The sequence below is a fragment of the Cygnus atratus genome, unplaced genomic scaffold, assembly GCF_013377495.2.
Source record: "Cygnus atratus isolate AKBS03 ecotype Queensland, Australia unplaced genomic scaffold, CAtr_DNAZoo_HiC_assembly HiC_scaffold_34, whole genome shotgun sequence".
Lineage (NCBI taxonomy): Eukaryota > Metazoa > Chordata > Aves > Anseriformes > Anatidae > Cygnus > Cygnus atratus.
In genome coordinates, this window is record NW_026109932.1 from 576,218 (window position 1) to 596,832 (window position 20,615).

General features: G+C 51.6%; 1 protein-coding gene across 1 annotated transcript; it reads left to right on the plus strand.

Annotated features, from left to right (window-relative positions):
• Positions 1-13,422: 13,422 nt before the first annotated feature.
• Positions 13,423-14,007, plus strand: LOC118261212 (olfactory receptor 14C36-like). The gene has a single exon (XM_035571930.1). It carries the CDS (start codon positions 13,423-13,425, stop codon positions 14,005-14,007), a length of 585 nt encoding a protein of 194 aa, XP_035427823.1.
• Positions 14,008-20,615: the final 6,608 nt, after the last annotated feature.

Genomic DNA, 20,615 nt, shown 5'->3' on the forward strand with positions numbered 1-20,615 from the left:
AACACTTCCACACATAACGGTAATACGTCCCACCCCATCTTTGTCATCCTGTGGGGCAGGGGAGATGGAGCGACAGCCAAGGGACACATTTGGGTGTGGAAGGTGGGGCCCAGCAGAGACAAGGAGTCAAGGCAGGGTGGGGGAGGCCAGGAGAAGCAGCCCAAGGGTGGTGCTGCTTGTGAGCACAATTTGTGCCAGCAGCCTGAGTGGGCAGCAGCTTGTGGAGGTAGGGAGGCCAGGAAGCACATGCCAAGAGCACTCCTGCCAGCAGACAAGGCCGGGGCCGAGGGCAAGGGGAGAGGCAGGCCCAGGGGGGGGCTGCAAGGGCCATGCTGAGCTCCCTGCCCCTGCAGCAGCCGCACTGGCCTCAGCAGATGTGCTGGCCTGCACGCACTGGGAGGTCCTGGCGTGCATCAGAGAGCAGCAAGGAGGGCGCTGGAGAGGGCCAGGGTGACGTGGTTGGCAGAGCCCCATGCAGGGGCTGGCTGGGGGTCCCCTCTGCTGCAGCCACTGCACGGACCATGGCAGGAGGAGGGCAGGCAGGGCTCGTGGCCACGGGGCAAACCTGGCCCTGGAGTCTCCATGACTGCCTTGCAGGTCCTGGCAGGCTGCGGTGAGGGGACGAATGCCCTGGGGCCCCTTCCTGCTCTCCAGGACAGCAAGGGCCCAGAGCGGCCTCCTCTCCCCTGCCCCTGCAGCTCTGGGCTCCCTTCCCCAGCCCTGGCTCTGCAGCACCAAGCCCTGCTGGGAGCCCTCCCCTGCATGCTCCCACCACTCCCTGACGCTGCTGTTGCCCTCTGCTGGGCACTGCCCAGCCCAGCCCAGCCCCTGCCCACCTCTCCCCACCTCCCTGCCCTCTCCCCAGCCCAGCCCAGCCCAGCCCAGCAGCAGCCCAGGCTGGGCTGGCCCCAGGGCAGTGCCCACGCAGGCTGCTGCAGGGCTCTGGGCACGACCACCACAGCCCCAGCCCCTCGCAAGGCACCACAGCTGCTGGGACAAAGGCAGCTCTGGGCCTCCCCAGCAGCCCCCGGCTGGGGCCAGCTACCACAGGAAATGGAGGTCGTAAAGCTGCAGACTGCCCCACCGAGTAGTGAGGGGCAGCCCCAAAGGCCACCTTCTTCTAATGTGGCAGCTGGGCTCTTGGATCTGAGCCCCTCCTCCATGCTGGAGTTGCTCCCCCTGCTGCAGAGGAGATGGGAAGAGACAGGCCCTGAGACCAGTGAATATCTCATGGCTTCTTTATTGACTTTCTCTGCACAGGAAGATTGGTTCTTAAAGTACCACAGATGACTGGGTCAAAATAAAAATCAACAGGTAGGAGGATAAGAAGAAACTTCTTTAAATAAAAATAATACTATCACATGTTGGAAAAAGTAATAATAAAGACAATTTCAAAATATTTTCCTAACATTTTGTGAGAAACCCTGTTACTACTGTTAACATGATGGGCATATTACCGATGCTGAAGAAGCATGTATGCAAATAATTTCCTTACTGCATTCTTCGGTTCCTGGTTCCTCATGCTATAGATGAGGGGGTTCACTGCCGGAGGCACCACCGAGTACAGAAATGACACCAGCAGGTCCATGGATGGGGAGGAGATAGAGGGTGGCTTCAGGTAGGCAAACAAGCCAGTGCTCACAAAGAGGGAGACCACGGTAGGTGAGGGAGGCACATGGAAAAGGCTTTGTGCCGGCTGTGCTCAGAGGGCATCCTCATCACGGCCTTGAAGATTTGCACATAGGACACCACAATGAAAACAAAACAACCAAAAGTTAAAGAAAGACTAAAGACCAAGTCCAACTTCCCTGAGGTAGGCATGTGAACAAGAGAGCTTGAGGATCGGGGATTTCACAGAAGAACTGGTCCAGGGCATTGCCTTGGCAGAGGGGGGGAAAACGTATTGGCCGTGTGTAGGACAGCATGGAGAAAGCCACTGCCCCAGGCAGCTGCTGCCATCTGGGCATAAACTCTGCTGCCCAGGAGGCTCCCGTAGTGCAGGGGCTTGCAGATGGCAACGTAGCGGTCGTAGGCCATGACAGTGAGGAGGGAATACTCTGCTCCAAGCAAGAAGAATAAAAAGAAGACTGGGCAGCACATCCTTGATAGGAGATGACCCTGGTGTCCCACAGGGAATTGGCCATGGCTTTGGGACAGTGGTGGAGACAGATCCCAGGTCAAGGAGGGCGAGGTTGAGGAGGAAGAATTACATGGGGGTGTGGAGGTGGTGGTCGCAGGCTACGGCTGTGAGGATGAGGCCGTTGCCCAGGAGGGCAGCCAGGTAGATGCCCAGGAAGAGCCAAAGTGTAGGAGCTGCAGCTCTCGCGTGTCTGCGAATGGCAGCAGGAGGAACTCGCTCACTGAGCTGATGTTGGGCATGGGGTCCTTCCCAAGGAGGAAAAAACACTAATAAAGTCAACATACCTGGAAAAAAAAAAAAAAAAAAAAAAAGCTTTAATAAAGGGAAGATAAAGGGAAGACATACCTGAGAAAAACTTGTTCCATATCTCATATAACCCTCCTGAAAGCAATTTTCCCCTTTCAGGCAGATATTTAGCAGGTCACTTTCATGTGCTCTGCTTGATGCTGCCTGAGAGTGTCCCTGGGAGCAGGTGACTCTGTTGTGGGCAATGTAGGAATCAGTCCTGCCCCACAGCCAGAGGTAAAGAGGAACATGGGGTAATCTCAGATTCAATCACCTGATAATAAAGAACTTTTCCATATTGTTACTCATAATTCACCCAACTGAAGAGCAGGGCTGCAGGGATTTATTTTTTTTCTTTCTGTCTAGCAGCTCACCCCACTTCTGAGGACTTTTTCTAAGGCATAAATCCTGGGCATTTCAAGTGAAACCTTGTGGATCCTCAGGCACAAGGGGATGGAGCCTTCAATGCAGTGTCCTTCAGAGAGACAGCAAAGCTGGTCTAATTGACCTGTGCTGGCAACACTTTGTGGTGCAGGACAATTGCACTCAGAGGTTCATAGAGGCATAGAATCATAGAATATCCTGACATGGAAGGGACCCACAAGGATAACCAAATCCCACCCCTGAATTGGTACATGAACACCCCAAAACTGGTCCATATGCCTGAGGGGGTTGTCCAAACGTTTGTTGAATTCTGGCAGCCTCAGTGCTGTGACCACTTCCCTGTGGTGCCTGTTCCAGTGCCTACAAAACCATGACAATGCTGGGAGTAAAGGAATCCAGGTTCAAAGGCACATCTCCAGACCCCTCACCCTGTCCCTGTACCCCCCTACCAGCCAAGCACACGAGGGCTCACTCTACGTGCATCTGAAAGCCCCATCCCCTGCCAGCCTGGAAACAAGAACAGCAGCAGCACGGCCAGGTGGAGAAGCCAGGAGGAATGCAGCATGCTGCTGCCAGAGGCAAGGCCAGGAGGGACAGATGGACACTCAGCAGACCCTCCTCTGCTGCAGCTCTGCCTGCAGAGGAGGCAGCTCATGCTGGGGACACAGGGGATTGAGGCAGAGGCTCTGCTGGTGGGAGAGGAGAGCAGGGGTGTCCCAGGGAAGATGCCTGCCCTGCAGGGGATGGCAGGGAGGTGCCTGAGCCCTCCCTCGCACAGCATTTCTGGCAGCAGCTCCCTCTCACCACCTGCCCATGTCCCTGCTGGGAGCTGGTTCTGTGTCCACGTTTCCTCCCTGTCCATGTCCTGCAGACCCCATCCCACAAGCTGTGTGCTCAGATTCACTCAGATTCCCCTCCACTGCAGGAATCTGAATGCACAGAATCCAGAAAAGCCTTTCCTTTCAGGTAAGCCAAGCCCCAGTCTTCCTCTGGAAATACCCCGTTATAAATGCTGTTCTCTAAAGCACCTTCTACTCCTCACTGGAGAAACAGAGACAACCATCCTGAGAGATGCTATCAGCCATCAGATGTGCCAGCTGTAGATGACCTCTGGGAACTGCATGTGCATTGCCCTGCTGCCAGAGACTCACGGTGCCAACAGCCTGCAGATCTGTCCTGCCACACGCTGCCCTGTTGTTGTGCTCCTCACTGCCTCCAAGCCCTTCTCCTTCTCTCCTGTCCCCGTGCCACCTGCGGTCAGAGCCCCCAGCCCTGCTGCGCTGTGCAGAGGAGCTGCTCCTGGGCAGAGCTGTCTCTCTGCAGCGCTGCCCGCTTGCCAGGAGCTCCCCTTGGGCCCAGGAGCCCGGCCCAGCTCAGCAGCACAGCACCCGACCATGCATCGCTTGCTCTGTGCCATTGGGCTCCCTCGAGGTGTCCCCAAGGCCTCAGGGCTGACAGCTCCTGAGGCAGCAGGGTCTCTCCTGGGGTGTGGTGTTTGAAGCAGACTGAAGTCATCACCGACTGCTCCTCGCTGACATGGGAGAGACGCATTTTAGAAGTGTGATTTGTGCTGTTAGAGTGTGGTTGTCAAGCATGTTGTGCTTTAACCTGGCAGGCAGCTCAGCACCACACAGCTCACCCTCACCCCAAAAGCTCACGTGTTGAGATAAGGACAGTTTGATAGGACAGAAAAGGAAGAGAGAATAATGATGATGATAATAATAATAATAATAATGATATACAAAGCAAGGATGCGCAATGCAATTGCTCACCACCCGCTGAACGATGCCCAGCCCGTGCCTCTGCAGTGGCCCCCTTCACCATGGCCAGCCTGCATCAGGATCCAGTGTGCCGATCTCTTGACCTTATTTTTTAGAGCAAAGTCATATTTCAGAAGGATTTGGTACATGTTCTTCCCTTTCTCAAGAACAGCCTCTGCTTTCTAACCCCACATAATGATGCCATCAACGTACTGCTGGTTTCAGGAGCTTCCCCAGTTCCAGGGCGGTCTGAATCAGTCCTTGGCAAATGGTAGGGCTGTGTTTCCACCCCTGAGGCAGTTGATTTCAGGTGGACTGGACTCCCCTCCAAATTAAAGCAAACTGTGGCCTGCATGCTGCTGGCAAAGGAATGGAGAAAAATGCTTTAGGGATATCAATTGTGGCATAGCAGTAGGCTGCCTTTGACTCCAGTTTGTATCGATGGGGGAGGGGGAGATCATCAGGGATGCTGGGGATAAGGTACGGGATGACATGCCATCCCACTCACGCCAGCTGAACACCAGAGCCGGCAAAGGATGCCCAGAGCCTAGAGAGGGAACAGAGCTTAACAGCTACCGTAGGCCCACATGGACGAGTTAAAGCTGCCCATCCAGAAAGGCAGACGCATTGGGAGCCCAACTCAAATGCCTCTATGTAAATGCACGCAGCATGGGGAATAACCAAGGGGAACTGGAGGTGTGTGTGCGGTTGCAGGGTTATGATCTCGTTGCAATGCTGAGACATGGCGGGACATCTCCCATGACCGAAATGTGGCCATGGACGGCTTTGTGACTTTAGTGAGGACAGGCCAGGAAGGCGGGTGGTTGGAGTTGCCTCTTATGTCAGTGAGCAACTGGAATCCTATGCAGCTCCTGCATAGGTGGGGACGAATGTAGCGAGTTGAGTAGCCACTATGGTGTGGATTAAGGGCAGGCCAACAGTAGTGCCGACATTGTGGTGGATTACTACAGGCCACCGGATCGGAAAAGGAAGTGGATGAGGCCTTCTAAAGGCAGCTGCAAGTTGCCTCGACGATTCTCAGGCCTGCTTCTTCTGGGGAACTTTAACCACCAGATATTTGCTGGAGAGACACCACAGCTCAAGACAAACGGTCAGGAGTTTGCTGCAGAGCCATTGATGAATAACTTCTTGATGCAGCAGGAAAGTAAGCCAAACAAGGAGAAGGGCTACTGCTGGACCTGCACTAACAACAGAGATGGTCCTAGTTGGAAATGTGAAGGTTGAGGGCAGTCTCAGCTGCAGTGATCATGAGACTGTTGGAGTTCAGGATCCTGCGAGAGGAATCAGGGCAAAAGGAGGACTGCAACCCTGGATTTCAGGAGAGTTAACTTTGACCTCTTCGGGGACCTAATTGGAAGAATCCCCTGGGCCAGGGCCCGAGAAGGAAAGGGTGTCCAGGAGAGCTGGCTGATATTCAAGCACCACTTCCTCCAAGCTCAGGGTTGGTGCATCCTTACAAGAAAGAAGTCAAGCAAGGGATCAGGAGAACTGCGTGGATGGGCAAGGAGCTCTTGGGAAAACTTAAACAGAAGAAGAAAACATACATGATGTGGAAGAAGGAACAGACGACTTGGGTGGAATTTAGGAACATTGTCAGAGAATGCAGGGATGCAATGAGGAAGGCCAAGGTCCAGTGAGAATTACATTTAGCGAGAGACATCAAGGATAACAGGAAGGGCTTCTTCAAATACATCAGCAGCAAAAGGAAGACTGAGGAAAATGTGAGTGCTCAGCTGAAGGAGGTGGGTACCGTGGTGATGGCAGATACAGAGAAGGTGGAGTTACTGAATGCCTTCGTTGCTTTGGTCTTCACTGCTAAGGCTAGAACCCAAGCACTACTGAGCCTGGAAACAAGAGGGAAAACCTGGAGGGAAGACTTTCCCCATGTTGAAGGGGATTGGCTTAGAGGTTATTTAGGCAAGGTAGACACCCACAAACCTGTGGGTCCCAATGGGATGCACCCGAGGGTGCTGAGGGAACTGGCAGGCGTTATTGCTAAGGCTCTCTCTATCATCTTCAAAATGTCTTGGAGAACAGGAGAGGTGCCTGAGAACTGCAAGAAAGCCAACATTACTCCAGTCTTCAAGGAGGGCAAGAAGGAAGACCCAGGCAACTACAGACTAGTGATCCTCACCTCCATCCCTGGAAAGATGATGGAGCACCTCATCCTTGAGGCCATCTCTAAGCACATGGAGGAAAAGAAGGTGATCAGAAGAAGTCACCATGGATTCATCAAGGGGAAGTTGTGTTTAACCCACCTGGTAGCCTTCTACAATGAGATGACTGGATGGGTGGATGGATGGATGAGGGGAGAGCAGTGGATGTTGTCTACCTTGACTTCAGCAAGGCTTTTGACACTATCTCCCATAACATCCTCCTGGGCAAGCTCCGGAACTGTGGGATCCATGAGTGCACTGTGGGGTGGATCAAGAACTGGCTGGATGGCAGAGCTCTGTGTTGTGCTCGATGGTGTTGAGTCTAGCTGGAGGTCTGTGGCTCGTGGTGTCTCCCAGGGGTCAGTACTGGGTCCAGTGCCATCCAACTTATTCATCAATGATCTAGATGAAGGGACAGAGCGCACCCTAAGCAAGTTTGTGGACAATACAAAGCTTGTCAAGGTGGCTGACACATCAGAGGCCTGTGCGACCACTCAGAAGGACCTGGACAGGCTGGAGAGCTGGGCAGAGAGGAACCTCACGAGGTTCACCAAGGGCAAGTGCAGGGTCCTGCACCTGGGGAGGAACAACCCCGGGCACCAGTACAGGTTGGGGGCTGACCTGCTGGAGTGCAGCTCTGCAGAGGGGGACCTGGGAGTTGTGGTGGAGAAGTTAGCCATGAGCCAGCAACGTGCCCTTGTGGCCAAGAAGGCCAATGGGATCCTAGCCTGGGTCTGTTTAGCCTAGAAGAGAGAGATTGAGAGGGGATCTTATCAACCTTTATAAATCATAGAATCATAGAATCATAGAATATCCTGAGTTGGAAGGGACCCATAGGATCATCAAGTCCAACTCCTGGCACCGCACAGGTCTGCCCAAAAGTTAGACCATGGGACTAAGTGCACAGTCCAATCGCTTCTTAAATTCAGACAGGCTTGGTGCAGTGACTACTTCACTGGGGAGCCTGTTCCAGCGTGCAACCACCCTCTCGGTGAAGAACCTCTTCCTGATGTCCAGCCTAAACTTCCCCCTGTCCTCAGCTTCACACCAGTTCCCACGGGTCCTGTCACTGGTGATAACAGAGAATAGGTCACCTGCCTCTCCACCTCCCCCTCGCAAGGAAGTTGTAGACTGCGATAAGGTTCCCCCTCAGCCGCTTCTTCTCCAGGCTGGACAGGCCCAGTGACCTCAGCCGCTCCTCATACGTCTTACCCTCTAGGCCCTTCACCATCTTCGTCGCCCTCTCTGGACACTCTCCAAGAGTTTCACATCCTTTTTGTACTGTGGTGCCCAGAACTGCACACAGGTACTCGATGTGAGCCGCACCAACGCAGAGTAGAGAGGGACAATCACTTCCCTCGACCGACTAGCAATGCTGTGTTTGATGCACCCCAGGATACGATTGGCCCTCCTGGCTGCCAGGGCACACTGCTGGCTCATATTCAACTTGCTGTCGAGATACTTGATGTCAAGATGTCAAATACCTGAGGGGACAATGTGAAGTGGATGGGGCCAAACTCTTCTCAGTGGTGGTGAGTGATAGGACAAGGGGTAATGGGTATAAATTGAATGACAGGAGGTTTCATTGTCATATGAGGAAGAACTTCTTTACAGTTTGGGTGACAGAGCACTGGAACAGACTGCCCAGAGAGGCTATGGAGTCTCCTTCTTTGGAGATATTCAAAATCCACCTGGATGCGATCTTGTGTAACGTGCTCTAGGTGAGCCTGCTTGAGTAGGGGGGTTGGACTAGACGATCTCTGGAGGGCCCTTCCAACCACAACCATTCTATGATTCTGTGATTCTGTGAATAAAGAAAAAGATGTTTTTCTGTTGTTGTTGTTCTAGCTGTGTAAGAAGTCTTCATTTTCAGAATTTTGTAGCTTGTCTAGAAGATTTATGATTTTTTTCATAGGTCTGGGACATGTCCCAGCAAGGTGAGGATGTTCCCTCTATGCAAATATAAATTTATAGAGATATTTCCAAAAATGCATGTCCTCCCAATAACATAGTCTTGAGGCCTCGCCCTAGGTATCCTCCTGGGTAGACTTTCTACCTCATCCTCATGAGGAAGGCCAAGGTCCAGTGAGAATTACATTTAGCGAGAGACATCAAGGATAACAGGAAGGGCTTCTTCAAATACATCAGCAGCAAAAGGAAGACTGAGGAAAATACGAGTGCTCAGCTGAAGGAGGTGGGTACCTGGTGATGGCAGATACAGAGAAGGTGGAGTTACTGAATGCCTTCGTTGCTTTGGTCTTCACTGCTAAGGCTAGAACCCAAGCACTACTGAGCCTGGAAACAAGAGGGAAAACCTGGAGGGAAGAAGACTTTCCCCATGTTGAAGGGGATTGGCTTAGAGGTTATTTAGGCAAGGTAGACACCCACAAACCTATGGGCCCCATGGGATGCACCTGAGGGTGCTGAGGGAACTGGCAGGCGTTATTGCTAAGGCTCTCTCTCTATCATCTTCAAAATGTCTTGGAGAACAGGAGAGGTGCCTGAGAACTGCAAGAAAGCCAACATTACTCCAGTCTTCAAGGAGGGCAAGAAGGAAGACCCAGGCAACTACAGACCAGTCATCCTCACCTCCATCCCTGGAAAGGTGATGGAGCACCTCATCCTTGAGGCCATCTCTAAGCACATGGAGGAAAAGAAGGTGATCAGAAGCAGTCACCATGGATTCATCAAGGGGAAGTTGTGTTTAACCCACCTGGTAGCCTTCTACAATGAGATGACTGGATGGGTGGATGGATGGATGAGGGGAGAGCAGTGGATGTTGTCTACCTTGACTTCAGCAAGGCTTTTGACACTGTCTCCCATAACATCCTCCTGGGCAAGCTCCGGAACTGTGGGATCCATGAGTGCACAGTGGGGTGGATCAAGAACTGGCTGGATGGCAGAGCTCTGTGTTGTGCTCAATGGTGTCGAGTCTAGTTGGAGGCCTGTGGCTCGTGGTGTCTCCCAGGGGTCAGTACTGGGTCCAGTGCCATCCAACTTATTCATCAATGATCTAGATGAAGGGACAGAGCGCACCCTAAGCAAGTTTGTGGACAATACAAAGCTTGTCAAAGTGGCTGACACATCAGAGGCCTGTGCGGCCACTCAGAAGGACCTGGACAGGCTGGAGAGTTGGGCAGAGAGGAACCTCACAAGGTTCAACAAGGGCAAGTGCAGGGTCCTGCACCTGGGGAGGAACAACCCCGGGCACCAGTACAGGTTGGGGGCTGACCTGCTGGAGTGCAGCTCTGCAGAGGGGGACCTGGGAGTCGTGGTGGAGAAGTTAGCCATGAGCCAGCAACGTGCCCTTGTGGCCAAGAAGGCCAATGGGATCCTAGCCTTGCTTATCAACCTTTATAAATCATAGGAGTGTTGGAAGGGACCCAGCAGTCCAACTCGAACCGCACAGAGGTGATCCTCCCCTTCTTAAATTCAGCTCAGCCTTCTGGTGAGGCCCACCCTCTCGTGGAACCTATTGTGTCCAGTTTCTGGGCTTCACACCCCCAGGGTACAAGAGGGTCACATAGAAGGAAGTTCTAGAGAGGGTCCAGCGGACAGAGTGACCTCACCGCTCCTCAACGATCTATTAATCTTCGTCGCCCTCCTTGGAGCAAGAGTTTCTGTCCTTTTTGTAGGAAAAGTACTAAGCACCAACGCTGGAGGGACAATCTGTTTAGCCTAGCAGCTGTGTTTGATGCACCCCAGGAGATTGAGAGCTGGGATATTCAACTTGCTGTCAGATACCTGATGTCAAGATGTCAAATACTTGAGGGGACAATGTAAAGTGGATGGGGCCAAACTCTTCTCAGTGGTGGTGAGTGATAGGACAAGGGTAATGGGTATAAATTGAATGACAGGAGGTTTCATTGTCATATGAGGAAGAACTTCTTTACAGTTTGGGTGACAGAGCACTGGAACAGACTGCCCAGAGAGGTTGTGGAGTCTCCTTCTTTGGAGATATTCAAAATCCGCCTGGATGTGATCCTGTGTAACATGCTCTAGGTGAGCCTGCTTGAGTAGGGGGGTTGGACTAGATGATCTCTGGAGGGCCCTTCCAACCTCAACCATTCTGTGATTCTGTGATTCTGTGAAATAAAAAAAAAAGATGTTTTTCTGTTGTTGTTGTTCTTCTCGCTGTGTAAGAAGTCTTCATTTTCAGAATTTTGTAGCTTGTCTAGAAGATTTATGATTTTTTTCATAGGTCTGGGACATGTCCCAGCAAGGTGAGGATGTTCCCTCTATGCAAATATAAATTTATAGAGATATTTCCAAAAATGCATGTCCTCCCAATAACATAAAATGGAGGTATTATATCCCCCAAACATATTTATCTTGTCATATTTCACATCTACGTTTCATATTTAAATGGATTTGGGAGCAATAAAGCCTTTAGAGGTTGGATAGGTCCTGCCTTTACTTCTTTGCCATTGGGCTACCGCTGCTAGCAGTTTCCTCATATCACCTCTGTTTATGACCCAGAGAAATCTGACACCACAAATGTCACTCAAATGTCACTCTGGCACCTCCAATGTCACCTGGTGTCTGCATCTGAACATCTCCCTCCTGCCTTCCACCTCCATTAAATGTGCTGGGAGCTGAGACACACAGCAGACATGCAGATGTCTGGTTTGTGCCCGCCTGAACAAAGGCAAGAGGAATCCAGTTCCTGTGGGCCTGTGTGAGGCATGGGAGAGGCAGCTAAGACCCCTTCTAGCCTCTGGACTGCAAGCAAAGAAGGAGATGCCTTGGTTGACTCAGATGAAGAACTTCCCTCAGCAGGGGGAAGGCAGATCCCTCCCTGTCCTTGCCTGGGTGTTCTGCCTAAAACCAGGACATGGAAAGGTGATTCTTGGACCTCATACTTTTTCTGATATGAAGAACGACAGTGCTGGAAATGAGTTTTCTTCCCCAGTGGAGGGAAGGAAGAGCAGTGATGGCTTCAGTCTGTTTCAAAGTCGATTCCCCTGGAGGCCCAGGGACTTGTCAAGAGCTCCCTGTGCTGCTGAGCTGGGCCAGGCTCCTGGGCCCAAGGGGAGCTCCTGGCAAGCGGGCAGCGCTGCAGAGAGACAGCTCTGCCCACGAGCAGCTCCTCTGCACAGCACAGCAGGGCTGGGGGCACTGCCTGCAGGGGACAAGGGCGGCTGAGAGAAGGGAGGGAGATGTTAAAGGCAGTGTGGAGGGGGGGATGCTGAGGGCTCACTGCAGGGAGAATCTTCCCAGCCCTGAACAGGGTAAGTCTCTGGCTGCGGGGCAGCACAGCTGTTCTTCCTGGTGCCATCTGCAGATTTGCTGGCAAATCTCACAGCCTCTGGGATCTTTCAGGAGGACACTTGAGTGTCTGAGATGAGAGAAGATTGACTAATTATATAGCAGGTTTTATTACCCAAAGCTGTCAGAGGGACAGGACATGAGGGTTCCTTCTCACAGGCCGACTTCAGGCTGTGCAGCCGGGGTGCAGTCAGGGGTGCCCAGGGCTGTGGTGCAGAGCAGGGTCCCTGCTGTGCCCCAGGGGCTGTGTGCCGGGGCAGGGCCTCTGCCGTCTGCCAGGCTCAGCTCTCAGCCTCCCCAGGGAGCTGCCCAGGGCACTGCGGGGAGAAGCTGTGGGTGGAAGGACCAGAAAGCCAGGGCAGAGCAGGGTCCTGTTGCTGGCAGGGGGCTGCTACATGGGCCAGGATGCTCACATCACCACTGCAACCCCAGGGCATTTCTGGGGGAGATTCTTGAAAGGGAAGTCCAACTCCTCCACTACCTGAAGGGAAAGCACACTCTGGGGTCTCTTCTTTCACTTTCCTGTCCTGAAGATCTCTGAGGACAGGTGAGAGCTACTGCTTAGCCACCAAACACAGGGAGATGTCCCTTTAAAGTCTCCAGGCACAGGAGGTGTCTGCAGAGTAGAGCTGAGCACACAGCAAGTGGGACAGGGTCTGTGAGCAATGGCGGGGAGGAGATGTGGGGACAGGGAAGCTGCTGCCTGAAATGCCAAGGGAGGGGGAGTTCAGGCACTCCCTGCCAGGCCTGCACTGCAGGTACTTTCTCTGCAGAAACCCCCTGCTCTCCTCTGCCACTCAGCACAGCCTCTGCCCTCAGGGGCGTTAGGGCATGAGCCACCTCCTCCTCAGCTGGACCTCCAGAAGAGGAGAGGAGCCTCTGTCCTGCAGTGTGATAAACAACGAGGAGGCTAAGAGTCCCTGCCCTGCACTGTCACTACCATAGCTGAAATGCAAGCTCAGAGAGTGGTTATTTCTGTGAGAGAAGGAGTGGATTTTGCTGAGAGAAGTTTCTCTAACTTTTCTCTCTCTTTTTCTCAACAGACCGGTCCCAGAGCCAGCAAATGTCCGACAGCAGCTTCCCCAATGAGTTCCTCCTCCTGCCATTCGCAGACACACGCGAGCTGCAGCTCCTGCACTTCGGGCTCTTCCTGGGCATCTACCTGGCTGCCCTCCTGGGCAACGGCCTCATCCTCACAGCCGTAGCCTGCGACCACCACCTCCATGCACCCATGTACTTCTTTCTCCTCAACCTCGCCCTCCTCGACCTGGGCACTATTACCACCACTATCCCCAAAGCCATTGCCGATTCCCTGTGGGATACCACGACCATTTCCTATGCAGGCTGTGCTACCCAAGCCTTTCTGTTAGTCTTTTTCATCTCAGCAGAATTTTATATTCTCACCATCATGGCCTATGACCGCTACATTGCCATCTGCAAACCCCTGCACTATGGGACAATAATGGCCAGCAGAACTTGTGTCAACATGGCAGCAGCTGCCTGGGGCAGTACTTTTCTCTATGCTGTGCTGCACACTGCCAATAGCTTTTCCCTCCCCCTCTGCCAAGGCAATGTCCTGGACCAGTTCTTCTGTGAAATTCCCCAGATCCTCAAGCTCTCCTGCTCAGATGCCTACCTCAGAGAAGTTGGGCTTGTTGTGGTTAGTGCTGTTTTAGCATCTGGGTGTTTTGTTTTCCTTGTGGTGTCCTATGTGCAGATCTTCAGGGCTGTGCTGAGGATTGCCTCAGAGCAGGGCCAGCACAAAGCCTTTTCCACATGCCTCCCCCACCTGGCTGTGGTCTCCCTGTTTCTCAGCACTGCCTTTTTTGCCTACCTGAAGCCCCCCTCCATGTCCTCCTCGTCCCTGAATCTTTTGCTGGCAGTTCTGTACTCGGTGGTGCCTCCGGCAGTGAACCCCCTCATCTATAGCATGAGGAACCAGGATCTGAAGGATGCTATTTGGAACCTCATGACTGTTTTTCAAAAGCGATAAACTACCTTCCTTCTCATACCACTCATAATATAACTCATTACAGGTGAGATGTATTTTTTATTTTTTTCTCATTTTGCTTTGGATTTCTTGTGGTAATATTGTACAAAAAGAAATGATTTGTTCATCTTCTTCCATGTAAACACCCACCTGTCTTGGGTGACTCTGAGACTTTGTGGAAACAAGGTGTATTTAAAGTGTGTTTCAGATATATTTAAATAAAAGAAAGGACCCTGCAGTGACTTGCTTGTCTGAGATCCTTCCTTAGAGACCTGCTGTGGAGCTGCAGGGGCACTTGGCTGTGTGCAGAGGTGGGGGGGAAAGAGTCCTGGCACAGCAGCAATGCCAGCGAGCCCCAAGGCTTGGTCTTTCCTGAGCTGCTCTCTTTCACCTCCCACGCTCTCCTTCAGAGCCCTTGTGTTGCTGTGAGGACTGATTGCTCTTGTCGCTTGCTCACCGTGCTGCTGTTTGGCAGTCCTGTGTCCACAGGCAGGGACAGGCCAAGGGCACTTCTCTAACACAGCTGGCTCCGTACCAGCCTCTCCAGCATAAAAGGGGATGTGCTGAGGGCAGTGCCTGAAGGCTCAGCTCTTCTCCCATAGATACTCTCATGGATATTGCAAAGGAATAGACTCGAAGTAGGCTCCTTGATTTCCTTGTTTCTTATCCATGAGTCTGTGACTCTGAAGAAGGCCGGCTATCTGTGCGCACCCTCCATGGCCAAAGATCCACTTGTGTGGGAGGCAGTCAGTGGCAGTGCCCTCCACCAGCTGGCTCTGCCTTCCCAGCCTGACCAGCACGGCCCTGCAGAGTGCCCCCACGGCCCCGCGCACCACAGCCCCCTCGCTCTGCAGAGCAGCACCACCAGCTCGGGGGCTGTGGGCAGCATGGGCAGGGGCTGCAGGAATGGCTGCTCAGGCCAGCCCAGACGTGGTGGCCTGGGGCAAGGCTGTGTGGGTCATGGGGTGTCCCGGGAGCAGAGCAGGGCACTGTGTGTGTGCAGTGGTGCTGCCTGAGGAGCCCCAGGGCCAGCAGTGTTGTGCTGTGCTGGGAAGTGGGGCTGGCCTGGGGGCTGCATGCTGTCTGGGAAGGTGGATCGGTGGGGTTTATCTCCTACAGATGGCAGCAGCAGGGACACTGCCACTGACCTCCCCTTCTTCATTTCCTGTTTGTGTGCCATCGCAGGCTGGGCTGTTCTGCTGGGCTGGGCTGGGTTGGAGAGAGGACAGGGAGTTGCGGAGAGCAGGGGAGGGTCTGGGCTGGGCTGGCCTCCTGGGAGAGACAGGGAAGACCAGCAGAGCAGAGGCTGGGCTGGGCCCTTCTCTGGACACCCTGGGAGATCCTGCTCCAGGGTAATGGTCCCAGAGCAGCCCCTCACAACCACCGCTCCCAGCACTGGGCTCTCCTCCCAGCTCACACAGTTTTTTTTGTTCCTCCCGCTACTGAGACTAAATGACTACATCTGAAGTCCATGTTTGCCTCGTCCATCTGAGACTGCCCATGGTGTGAGTGTGGTGAGATGAACCTGAATGAGCCCAAGTGCCATAGGCTGTTTCCGCAGGGTGCCATCATGGGCAGTGGGACAGACAGAGTCTCAAGATCACTTTTCTTTGGAGGTACGGTCCGCTGGGAAACCAGCTGAATAAAGCAATGCCAGTTATCACGACTTTCACACTAACTCCTTCTCAACAGAGAAGTTGCAGAGTTCTCAACATTGCAGAGTTCTCAACATTGGCCTAAAATATATATTCAGTTCTTAATTCAATTTTCCACACAGAGGTGGCCATTCCCTTCAGGATGCGCTGGAGTTGCTAAAGGCAACATGAAGAAACATGAGTCTGGACATGTAGGAGACCTTCTGAAGCATGAGCTGGTTGGCAGGCAGAGTACCTGAGGAGTACTTGTTCAGGGCATCCCCTGCACCCACTGCTCCTGGGGGGGCTGGGAAGAGGCCTCCTGAGCACAACAGCTCCTTGTGGCCCTGTGGATGCTGGCTGTGAGGTCACTTCTGTCCCAGCCCCTGGCTGGCCAAGAGCAGGGAGGCAGAGCCTCTGAGGTCATAAAGGCCATCAGAAAGCTGCCCCCAACAGGGTGACACATTTGGGGAGGCCAGGGGGAAGCTGGAAGAATAACGGTGGGAGATTTGGGGGAGAGAAGAGGGTCTTGGCTAACAGTAAGGAAAGATTTTGAAGAGTTAAGAGGGGTTCAGGTAAGGCTGATGCTTCTGCAACACTCACTAGGAAAACATTTGTGTCATGTCCTGGCAATTTTTCTAACCAGGAACCTGAAAACCTAATGATACCCTAATGCCATCTCTCACCCTGAAAGGAATCCGCAAGTCTAATCCAGTCTAATTCACAACCTCAAATCCTACCTTTAACTTAAGCCCCCAAAGACATCACCGGTTACCACTAGTCTTAACCTATTCCTCTAGTTAATCCCTAGCCCTTAATCGCTAACATTAAACTGCCAGCCTTAACACCAACCCTTGTCTCATAACAAACCACATAATAAAAACCCTAATCAAAAATCTACCCCATGCCTTAAACACTGTCTGGGTACTCAAAACAGAACACCAAACCCTCCCTCTAAGACTCTGCCCAATCCCTAAACATGGAAGGAAGATATAATCCCTAAACACTAACCACTTAATCCACACATCCCTCATCACTGCTCTCTTATCACAAAACTGAAGCAGTTTCACCCCATGAGGCTGGGCAGGCCTTGAGAGGTCCTGCAGCAATCACTTGGTCTTGGAGGAGGAAGGTGAGGTGACATGGATCTGATCAGGTCACAGGACTCAAGGAGGAGATGGGTGGGGATGCTCTGCTGAGGTCAGCTGTGCCTCAGGACCTCAGGAGGCAGCAGGAGGCCCATGGCTGTGCAGGTGGGTGTCAGGGCACTTCTGCCTGAGGACCTGGTGTGCCACCTTCAGGCACATGGCTGGTCTAAGAGGGTGTCATTTTAGCTGTCATAAGGAACTGAGGAGCCACTCACATGCAGCTAGTGTAAATCTTTATTTCAAAGTCATTCCTGACCTAGCACCTAACAGAGCTTGCACATAGGTCTGTCCAATCCTTTGAGAAACTGAAAGGCCATCAGGAGATGTATGGCCTTGGAGGATGACAATGACCTTGCTTTTATCTTGTTAGGTGCTGGGCCCCAAGCAGGGTGCCAGTTTTGGATGTTCTTATAGGGTGTCGATTTTGCCTTAGAAACTCTGAATCCACTAGGAAGCAATTGGCTTTGGCGGGGACCGTGAGGTCACTTCTGCCTCTGGAGCTGAGAGGCCAGCAGCAGGAGCATGGCTGGGCAAGGCACTGGGAGGTCCCATCTTTCTGAAGTAGCTGCCAGGCCAACCCTTCCCTCCTGGCTGTTAGATGGTCTTTAAGTGCCTCCTGGTCTTTAAGTGCCTACCTGCCTCAAAGAGAAATTCTTGGTGGTGAGGGGTGGGCATGACAGGAGAGATATGTTAGTGGAAAGGTTGTGCTCTTGTGTCAGAGGTCACCTGGAGGGAATATGTTTGTAGAGGAAATATGGGTTTGTGTTTCAGGGCACAGCCTGAGAATTGAATGCAAAGAAATTCCAATATGAGAGCCAGGTGAGAAAGCAAGATGGATGTTTGTAGCCTGCAGGGAAACAGGTGTGGGATAGCATAGGACAGCCAGCGGTGGCAATGGACAAGGGCACTGGCAAGGCGAGACTTAGCCAAGTTGGCTATGGCAGTTCAAAAGCATGACACCTTGTCTTGTTACTACAGACCCTCATAAGGCTCTGGGGGGAACTCATTGCACCTTTCAGTACTTGAAGGGGACTTATAAAAAAGATGGGGAGCAACTCTTTGGTCAATTGGATAATGACAGGACAAAGGGGAATGGCTTCAAACTAAAAGACGCGAAATTAAGATTAGAGGTTAGGAGGAAATTCTCCACTCAGAGGGTGGTGAGGCACTGGAACAGGTTGCCCAGACAGGTTGTGGGTGCCCTTTTCCTGGAGGCGTTCAAGACCAGGTTAGATGAGGCCCTGGGCAACCTGATCTAGTGGGTAGCATCCTTTCCTATTGCAGGGGGGTTGGAACAAGATGAGGTCCCTTCCAAGCCAAGCCATTCTGTGATTCTATTAAAAGGCAGCAATAAGGCAGCAATAAAGGCTCCCTGGCGCCTTCTCTCCTCTAGGTTAAACAACCCCAACTCTCTCAGCTTTTCTTTGCATGGGAAATCTTCCAGCTCTCTGATCATTTTCATGGCCTTCCTCTTCAGCCACCCTAACAGCTCTATGTCTTTTTTTTTTTTTTTTTTTATATTGGGGATCCCAGAACTGGATGCAGTACTGCTGGTGGGGACTCTCTAGGAAAGAGACAAGGAAAGGAATCACCTCCGTCGACCTGCTGGTCTCTCTTCTTCTTGTGCAATGCATGATGTTTGCTTTCTGGGCTGCAAGTGCACACTGCCAGCAGATAACCAGATCATCGTCTTTTGGAGTACACCAATACAAGTCCCTCTTACCAGGCAGTCTCACAATCTATTAATCACCAATTCCATATAGAGAGTGGGGCTTTCCGTTACCTAGGTGTAGCACCTTGCACTTGGCCTTGCTGAATTTCAGGAGTTTCTCGTGAGTAAACTTGTCAAGTGTGTCTAGGTCCCTGTGGATGGCATTCCTTCCCACTTGCATGTCAACTGCACCACTCAGCCTGGTGTCAACTGAAATCTTGCTGAGGGTGTACTCAATCTCACTCTGCATGTTGTTTATGAAGATATTAATGGTATAGGTCCCAGCACAGACGCTTAAGGGTTACATTCCTTAATGGTTTCCACTTGACCATTAAACCATTGACTACAACTCTTTGGATGAGGCCATCTAGCTAATTCTTTTCTCCATTTAACAGTCAATCCATCAAATCCATATTCCTCCAGTTTAGTAGCAAGAAAGCTGTGAGAGATCGTATCAAAATCCTTATAGATGTCCAGGTAGATGACGTCAGTAGCCCTTCCCTTTTCTGATGAGGAACATTAAAGAATGTAATAAAACTAAGGAAATCTTTTAGGTATATAAACATATGTATGCTTTTAATTCTATACCTAGTCCTTACTATAAGATCAAGGAGTATATATAATGTATATATTACCATGTTTTTCTTGTATATTGAAAAATATCATACATCTTTGTTGTAACATATCAAACAATACCCTCACATAAAAAAAAATAAACAACACCTTTATTGAGTAGCTCATATCAAATCAAGTGCCTTCAATCAAATTCCAGGGTTTTAAATTCCAATGTTTTAAATAAAACATTTACTCCTTTCTCTACCCCATGTCTCAGAGGCTTCTTTACAAAGGTTCTGGTTTGCTCAGTGCCAGCTGGCAGCATGCTTCATCAACACAGAGGAGAATTGAAACACAGGGCTGCTTTAGCCCACCAGAGCTCACAATTTCAGGACTGTCTGCTTCTCATCTTTCAGCAAACACAACCCACACAGGTCCTTGCTCGATGAACTCTTTGATGAAGATATTTCTCTGGAGTTTCACAGAGACAAATTTTTTCTGAGGCCTGTAGCTCATCATCTGAGATTTCTTCCAGATGAGAAAGCCAGGTGTGAGACAAGAAGAGGAAAGGAGCTTCTCTTAATGCCCCACCATAGGCAATAGCCCAGGTGCAACATGTACAACCAAGTTGCCAAAGTACTGAGCTGATGCAGCCCACTGGGGGGTCCTTGGAAAAGGAATTAGATGTGAAGAGAGGGGTCCAGCTGGAGGAGAGATACCATGCAGACGAGAGTCTGTGACTAAAAATAGATGGGATAACCTGGACATTGGTTTCTGGGGCCATTTCTGATGCCTTTGGGTATCTGAAACCTCTGCATGGATCAGAAAAGCATGACATAGGCCTTTAAGGTGACTGTCCCCCATTTCAGTAGCTGCAGGAGGTAGAAAAGACATGGACTGGGACAGCTGCTGTGCACTTCTTTGCTGGGTGCTTACAAAAGAGTGCTCCTCTTCCTTGACCATCTCTACCAGGATGAGGAGTCCATGTATCAGGCTTGGACATGAACCCCGTGCACCTACATTTCAGTGTGAGGCTCCTGAGACAGACTGGGATGCATATCTCTTGTCCTTAGCAGCAGCAGCACAAACAACTGTGCCCACTGGGTCTCCCCAGCCTGCATTTCCAGTCAGAGCAGAGGTAGCTTTTAAACTAAAAGAGGGTAGTTTTAGATTGGATATTCAGAAGCAATTGTTTTCTCTGAGGGTAGTGAGGCACTGGAACAGGTTGACCAGAGGAGCTGTAGGTGCCCCATCCCTGGAAGTGTTCAAGGCCAGGCTTAATGGGGCTTTGAGCAGCCTGGTCTGGTGGAAGGTGCCCCTGCCTATGGCAGGGCAGTTGGAAATAGATGATCTTTAAGGTGCCTTTGAAACAAAATCTTTCTATGTTTTTGTGATCTTATGATTTATGTGACTGACCAGACTTGTTTCCTATCACTGCCTCCCATTCTTATTTACCCTCGTTGTAGGAGAAAAAGGTCCTTGACCAGATCCCCTCAGTGCTTAGCTGTCTGTCAGTTCTAAACCACAACATACTGCTCTTGGTGAATGGGCTTGAGCTTTTGC

Excerpts from the sequence above, each read along its gene's own strand:
- LOC118261212 (XM_035571930.1), top strand. The coding sequence starts at position 13,423 with ATGGCCTATGACCGCTACATTGCCATCTGCAAACCCCTGCACTATGGG.